Source organism: Chiloscyllium plagiosum, unplaced genomic scaffold (genome assembly GCF_037043375.1).
Source record: "Chiloscyllium plagiosum isolate Xiang-an unplaced genomic scaffold, Cpla_swu_hap1 HiC_scaffold_3, whole genome shotgun sequence".
NCBI lineage: Eukaryota > Metazoa > Chordata > Chondrichthyes > Orectolobiformes > Hemiscylliidae > Chiloscyllium > Chiloscyllium plagiosum.
In genome coordinates, this window is record NW_028270141.1 from 42,842,432 (window position 1) to 42,849,919 (window position 7,488).

The 7,488-nt window shown below is 52.2% G+C and overlaps 1 protein-coding gene across 1 annotated transcript; it reads left to right on the top strand.

Moving 5' to 3' along the window:
- The first annotated feature begins 267 nt into the window (after positions 1 to 267).
- Positions 268 to 6,104, top strand: irf2bp2a (interferon regulatory factor 2 binding protein 2a). Its single transcript, XM_087978741.1, has 3 exons — positions 268 to 467; positions 2,439 to 4,606; positions 5,019 to 6,104. Exons 2-3 carry the CDS (start codon positions 3,694 to 3,696, stop codon positions 5,714 to 5,716), a joined length of 1,611 nt encoding a protein of 536 aa, XP_087834867.1. The 5' UTR covers positions 268 to 467; positions 2,439 to 3,693; the 3' UTR covers positions 5,717 to 6,104.
- Positions 6,105 to 7,488: the final 1,384 nt, after the last annotated feature.

Below are 7,488 nucleotides of genomic sequence, written 5' to 3' on the forward strand. Positions count from 1 at the left end.
GGCAGAATTGTGAAGATTGCCTTGTTGGGAGAGCTTCTCTTGCTGCAATGACTGCTGGCTCCGCTCCAAGTTTCCCTTTGCCAGGCGGGGGGAGGGGACAGCGCCTGCGCACTGTCAGCTTGGCTGGGTGCCCAAGCTGAGCAAGAGCCTGAGGGGTTGGGCACTGAGAGAGAGAGTGTGTGTACGTGACTGAACTGCCTAACATCCTCTTTCAGAAAAGTAATGATCGCAGGCACTCAGCAGCAGCAACCCCCACCCAGACCTTGTTGTTGTTTTGTGTGTGTGCACATTTCTTACGCATTGCCTCACCCGGTTCGGAGCACAACTGTGAACGTCGCTGCTTTGTGTGCAACTCGAAAAGAGGGGAGTCTCCCCCAACCCCCCTTCTGGGAACATGTACATATTGTTCCAAGTCTGTTATAGAGAGGGAAACGGAACCCACCCTAACATTTGCCTTAGGCAAACTGGTACGTGGTAATTATAAAGTTACAAACTATAAGTCCCATGTGCCCCAAACACTCCCTTTTTTTTTGTAAGACACTGTGAAAGACACAAAGTGCACGAATCTTTATTCAGTTTCCACCACCAGGAAGACAGGAAAACACCCGGGTGGCCAGTGACAAACACTGCCCTTCACATCAAAGGACAGTGCTGTGTGATCAAAACAGTGAAGGGGAGGGTAGGGACTAAATCAAAATAGAATTGGAGGGAGAAATGATGCACTCCACTCCCTGCGGCGCCCACCTCTCCCTGAACAACTCCAGGGTGTTGGTCGACGCCGCGTGCTCCTTCTCCAAGGACACCCGGGCTCTAACGTAACCGCGGAAGAGGGGCAGGCAGTCGGCCCTAACGACCCCCTCCACGGCCCGCTGCCTGGACCTGTTGATGGCCAGTTTGGCCAGGCCCAGGAGCAGACCCACGAGGAGGTCTTCAGACCTGCCCTCCTTCCTCCGTACCGGGTGCCCAAAGATCAGGAGCGTGGGACTGAAGTGCAGCCAAAAACAGAGGAGAAGGTTTTTCAGAAAATCAAAAAGGGAGTGCAAACGCCCACACCCAATATACACGTGGTCCACGGACTCCACAGCGCCACAGAACAAGCAGTTGGGCTGGGAGTCCGTGAACCACCGCAATCTGCGGTTGCAGGGGACTGCTGCGTGCAGCACCCTCCACCCCAGATCCCCGAGAGAAAGGGGGAGGACTCCCGCGTAGAGAGCCCTCCACTGGGGATCCCCACCGCCCGGTGGCAAATGGGCACGCCAAGGCGTGTCCGGACGGTGGATGAGGGAGAAGAGGTGGACGGTGTGCAGCAGCAGTCTGTACAGGGCTCTCCTGTTCACCTCCCTAAACGAAACAAAGTTAAAATTTCGGAGGCGGCTCAGGTTGTGGGGCACAGGCTCCCGCGGGAAGTACGGGACCTTGGGGCCAATGTGAAATTCCGTCCGGGCTGGGAACACTCCCTTTTATTGAAGCCCGCTTGGATGTGCAGCTGCTGTTTTAAATAGCCACACATTTTTAGCAGCACACATTTCTTAAAATGGAAATGTGTTCACTGTTTGCTTACTCAGTCGTTTCACAGACTTTATTATCAAAATCCAAGCCGCGTATGTTGACTTTTTAAGTTATCCTCCTTACGCATTAAATAAACTATTTTTTTTCGTGTTTACAATCCGCGTCCTTCAAAAACTTAAAACAAAATGGTTTGCCACTTGTGAATTAATGACATTACATTGGAAATAGTAGCGCGCAATGTTCGGCATTTCTGCTTGAATGTTGACATTTATCCAACCCCCGCCAGCGCCAGAGTAATTTTTTTGATGACACATTTTGCAATGAGCTCATTATTTAGAAGGGGAATCTTCAGAAGTGCCCTGTAAGTTGTAAACACGCTACAATGCACCATTGACAAGAGGATTCAAATAATAATGATGTGCAACAGCCGCGAGTTGCACCATATGTAATCCCCTGCGTATTTAAAAACGAAACTATGCGAGAGCAAAAATAATGTGCAAACCGTACGCAGAGAGCATAGCATCTACCAAAAATGAAACAAAATGGGGGTAAGGGTTGTTTCTTTTTGCAACTACAGTTGATGCACAATTAGACTCCCTCATTTGCAGTGCCAAAAGAAAACACAGGAAAGTCAAAGGCTTGCAGTATGTAGTTGGCAGAGGTTCCTGTGACATTTCCAATATCAACAGGAGGGCATTGGAACCGGACCTTGACCTCATCTTGGGCTGTACTATGTGCAGACAGTACAGAGAATTAGTCTATGTTCACGCTTCACCCCCCCCCCCGCCGTCAGTTTTACTTTGCAAATTATTTCCAGAACTTCATGTGAACCTTAAAGTCCCCTCAATATGAGACGGATGAGGGAGGGAGGGCGCTTTTCAATTTAACAAAATGCACACCAATCTCTCACCAATGCACTTCCATTGCAGGCTTTTTGTTCGGAAATGGTTAATGCAAACAACCAGGAGCAATGCAGCAAGAAGCCCCTGAAGGGTTAAAGAAGGCGAGCCCGCCAGGTGAGGAAAGAAGGGGGAGGAAAGCACACAAAAGTATTTTTAAAATCTGCATTTTGGCACTTTTATTTATTGGGGTTGTGTGGGGCGGGTTGGGGTGAAGAAAAAGTCCCATTCATGACAGCCGCTTCTAATTTTAGAGTGGTTGAATCACGAATTTGCAGTGCACTCAGGATCTCCTTTCACTGCCGTCTTGTGTGTGTGTGTGTGTGCACGCGCGCGTTTTTCTTTTTTTCAACGGCGTTGTCTTTGCACTGAGTGGCGCTTCCGCCTGGTGAGGCTGGCCCCGGGGTTCTTGTTGTTTGTTTTGCATTGCAGTCCGCTGCTGCAAAATGAAGAATTTAAAATAAAACGTGCAGAGCTAGCGATGCACGGGTGCCGGTGGCGCGCCTCGGATGCGGGGTGGTGGTGCGCGCCGCCGGCCGCCCTGGCATTCCGAATGGAATGTTGGTAAACGGAGCTCTTCTGGATATGGAGCGTGAGAAGGAATAGAGGAGGGACGCATGCGCACCTCTACCTTCTCACCCCCCCCCGCAGGGGGTGGGGGGGGGAGAGAGAGGGGGAGGGGCAAAGACAATGGCAGTACGTCACCAGAGGTCCACTCCATCTCCTCACACTGTTGAAGGGATTGCGCGGCGCATGCGCGGCTGTCGAAGAAACACTGGGCCCAGGAGGAGGGGTGAGTGATTGACAGGTGACGTCAGGCCGGGGCAAGCGAGGAAGGGGCAGTGAGAGGGAGAGAGAGTGAGTGAGTCCGGGCCGCGCGCTCCGGGGACAGGCGCTGCCGCTGCCATGAAGTTGCAACTTAGTAACCATTTCGTGTAGATACTTTGTTTCTGTTTTTTTCTCTCTCTGTCTCTCAACATCGCCGTGTTATTGTTGTTGTTGTTGGATTGTTACTGTATCTTTTTTTTTGTTGCACCGAGATTGTTGCATAGTCAGCAAGAAAAGGTGGAAGAGAACGGAGGGCGAACCCTGCATTACACACACACACACACACACACAGAGTGAGACACACACCCACCCACAGACTGTGAGAGCAGCGGGTGCGACACGGTGAGCCGGAGACTTCCCCACCCCCAGCCCCCTTCCTCCTCCTCCTCCTCCTCACCCACATCTCTCCTCCAGATCTAACTCACGGCAGAAGAGGATCTTGGAGGCGCCGCTCGCCATGTCGTCCGCCACGGTCGCCTCCACCCGGAGACAGTCCTGTTACCTGTGCGACCTGCCCCGCATGCCGTGGGCGATGATCTGGGACTTCACCGAGCCCGTGTGCCGGGGCTGCGTCAACTACGAGGGCGCCGACCGCATCGAGTTCGTGATCGACACGGCCCGCCAGCTGAAGCGGGCGCACGGTTTCCAGGAGGGCCGCTCGCCGGGGCCGGTCGCGGTCGCCGCCAAAGCGGCGCTGGCGAAGGAGAGCTCGGCGCCGCTGGTGCACCCGGCGGACGGCTGCTCCTCGGGGCCGCCCCGGCCGCTGGATCGCTACCCGCTGGCGTCAGACCGGCCTCCGCCGCGCTTGGACTTCCCGGCCGCGGCCCGGCAGAACGGCTCGCTGCTGAACGGCTACGCCAAGGGGGCGGACGAGCCGCCCGAGCTGAACCGGCAGAGCCCCAACTCGAGGAGGGGCGCCCCGCCGCCGCCGCTCCCCAGCCTGGTGCCCATGGTGAACGGCAGCTCGCACCCTCTGCCTCCTCCGCCTACTCCGTCCTCCGCCGCCTCCTCCTCCTCGTCCTCGCAGCCGCACGGTGTGAACGGTCGCCTCCTGGATGTAAACAAACGGCCCGGTAGCGGGTCCGCCGCCTCCTCTTCCTCCTCCGCCGCTGCCCCGGAACACGAGGCGAGCGCCAAGGACTGCAGCAGCAAGCACCGAGCCGAAGAGCTGGCCGACAGCCTCAAGAACCGGGTCGAGGACTGGGCCGGTAAGCCCAAGACGGTGAAGGAGACGCTGATGAGCCTGGCCGGGCACCCGCCTTTCGATGTCCGCTTCAAGAAGGAGCACCCGCTGCAGCACGGCCGGGTCCTGGCCTTCGAGGCCACGGCGGCGGCGGCAGCAGCGGCGGCGGCGGCTGCAGCCAAGTCAGGTAGGCGCTACAGGAGTGCAGCACTCTCGGCTCTCCTGTGCCAACACCCCAGTGCACAAAGTTGCTGCAGGTGGGGGAGGTGGTTGGGGGGCATCCTTTGCATGTTCCTGGGAACTAACTGACTCCCCCTCTCTCTGTGTTTGTAAGCACAGTGGGGTGAAGGTCGGATCAGGAGGGTGGGGTGTGATGGCGAGCAGAGGGTTATTTTTGGAAGGGATAGGCCGCTCGGCCCATCGGGCCTGTGATAGCAGCGTGCTACTTCCGGGAAGTGGCCTTGACTACAAAGGCAGTCAAGACAATGAGTGTGCGTTTAGGTTTTGGTAAGGTTCCCGCTATTGTTGTTTATCTCTGTTGCCAAACTGCCTTTAATTTGACATGCCCTCGCTCCCACTCCTCCCTCCTCCCTCACCAGGTACCCGAGGAGGTCGCAAAAGAAAAGCCTCGCCTGAACCAGACTCAGAAGGCACTGGGCCACCCCTTGGCAGCAAGGTCAACGGGGAGGGGCAGCCCTGGCCCCTGATATCCTCCGACGGGCTGAAGATGACACCAGCGTCTTATGCCCCCTCGCCATCCCCCCACTCCACGCCGCCGGACGGCGGGCAGAATGGACAGTCTCCCATGGCCGCCCTGATTCTGGTGGCAGACAATGCGGGCAGCGTGCACTCGCCAAAGGAAGCTGGACAGGTCCATTCGACCACCCGACGCAATAGCAGCAGCCCCCTCTCGCCATCGTCCCTCAACCAGAGGCGGATGGGTCACCGGGATGGAGCCGCGCCGGCGGGTAACCCTCACCCAGGCATCGAGCCGGTCCACCCGCCAAACATTCCAGACTCCTCGGTGCCCAGCAGCGTGCCACTCTGTTGTACGTTATGCCACGAACGCTTGGAGGACACCCACTTTGTGCAGTGCCCATCGGTGCCTTCGCACAAATTCTGCTTCCCCTGCTCCAGGGAGAGTATCAAGCAACAGGGAGCCACAGGCGAGGTGTATTGCCCCAGTGGAGAGAAGTGCCCACTGGTTGGCTCCAATGTGCCCTGGGCTTTCATGCAAGGAGAGATTGCCACCATCCTCGCTGGAGACGTCAAAGTAAAAAAGGAGAGAGACCCATGATTCACGTTTGTGCGTTTGTGTTTTTTTTTAAAAAAAGAGAGAACAACCCTCTTGAAAATCCCAAAAAACTGATTTAATTGTATATACTCAACACATAAACATGGCTGTACAATTTTGATTTTCAATACATTGTGTTTCTATATTTTTTGAAGATTAAGAAGGTATGTACTCATAATCGTTTTTCCTCTCTCTCTGATGTAAATCATTATTATACATTATTGGCAAAATCTTTCTGTACTGGCCTTTTTCTTGGTGACAGTAACTGTTTAATGTAGACTGTGACTAACATTGCTTTCAGAGCACTTGGCAAAAAAAAACTGAATGCTTCTAGTTGTACCTGTATGCACTTGTTAAAATTGCCAAATACAGTTTTCTGGCATTTTATTAATACTTTGTTAGCGTCTGTGATTACTTCTTCCTTTTGAAATGAGTAATGCTTGAGTGGGGTGGAGCGGGAGCACATTGACAGTGTTGTGAGCATTGTGATGTCACTGGGTACAGTAGGGAGTGGTTATATATACATATAAAGTGAAAAAGTGCTATGGTGTGACCTTGAAAACTGCAGACGTTACTGTTTTATTGAAAAGCACAGTGCAAGACAACATGCATGTACTTTGACTTTAGTGGCATGATTCTTGTTGTCTGGCTATCGATTTTTGTTCTTTAGATTGACTGCGTAACAACTACTCAGGAAGTGGTAGAAATGCCTAAGGCATCTTTGTCTGTTTGTTGGTCTCTTTCTTACTCTTTTTTTCTTCCCCCCCACCCCCCCACCCTTACACTTACACACGCACAGTTGGCTACAATAAATGTGTTTACCCCCCCTCCCCATCCAGCTATGTTATTTGTTTGGTGTAATTCAATGTTTAGATTTTGGCAGACAATTTAAATTTTTAACAAAGACTCCATTTATCACTGTGCCAGGACCCAGCTGAGAATGACTTTGTCACTTACACTTACCAGCCACAATACTGCCAGAAAAGGAAAGGGTTCATTTCTGATATTTACAGTGCCCAGGAAAATCAAAGTATCGCTTAAATACGGCTTTGCATGTCTTTTAGAAGAAAGCAAGTAAACTTTGCTCTTTTTTAAAGTTGGGGAAAGGCTGCATCTTTTTGTAAGAAAACCTGTTCTAAAAATAAAACAAATGATGCTTGTTGCATGTTTTGCTGCATCACTGTAGTTCGTGGGGTGCTGGGGGAAGGGAATCTGCAGCATCAGCAGTAAGGCAGAGCCACGTGACTTCCCTTGACATACAAGACTGATCTCAGATGTACATTCATAGTTTCTAATCCCGTTGATCAGTGCCTGCTGGCTTCAGTGCTAGACACAAGGGAGAGGGCAGTGACTTGCTATTCCAACACGACGTAATTACAAAATATACCCCAACTTACACCCCTCCCCAATTGTGTTGTTTCTCAGGATTTCTGGAATTGTTTTTGTTGATATGAATGTTTTAATGAAACATTAACATGGGAGATGCACACTGAACATCTGTTTTCCACTTGCTCCCTTCCTCCACCTACCAGAATGTGCACAAGTGAGTCCGTATAGCTAAGCATAGAAGATTGTGACAAATTATGACCCCAATTCTCAAAATAGTCCATAAATAAATGGTGTCATGGTGAAGGGACTAGCTTGTGGTAATCACAGGTTCCACCCATCAAACCAAACCTAAGCTTGGGTTAGAAAAGAATTCACTGGTGAAGGTAGTTATTTTGCCAGATCATCATTCAGTCGCTGTGATTGCAGAATAACACGTTTCTTCCTGA

Bases quoted from the DNA above. Each gene is read 5' to 3' on its own strand.
- irf2bp2a (XM_087978741.1), top strand. From the start codon at position 3,694: ATGTCGTCCGCCACGGTCGCCTCCACCCGGAGACAGTCCTGTTACCTG. The intron at 4,607-5,018 runs GTAGGCGCTACA...CTCCCTCACCAG, and splicing joins GGCGGCTGCAGCCAAGTCAG to GTACCCGAGGAGGTCGCAAA.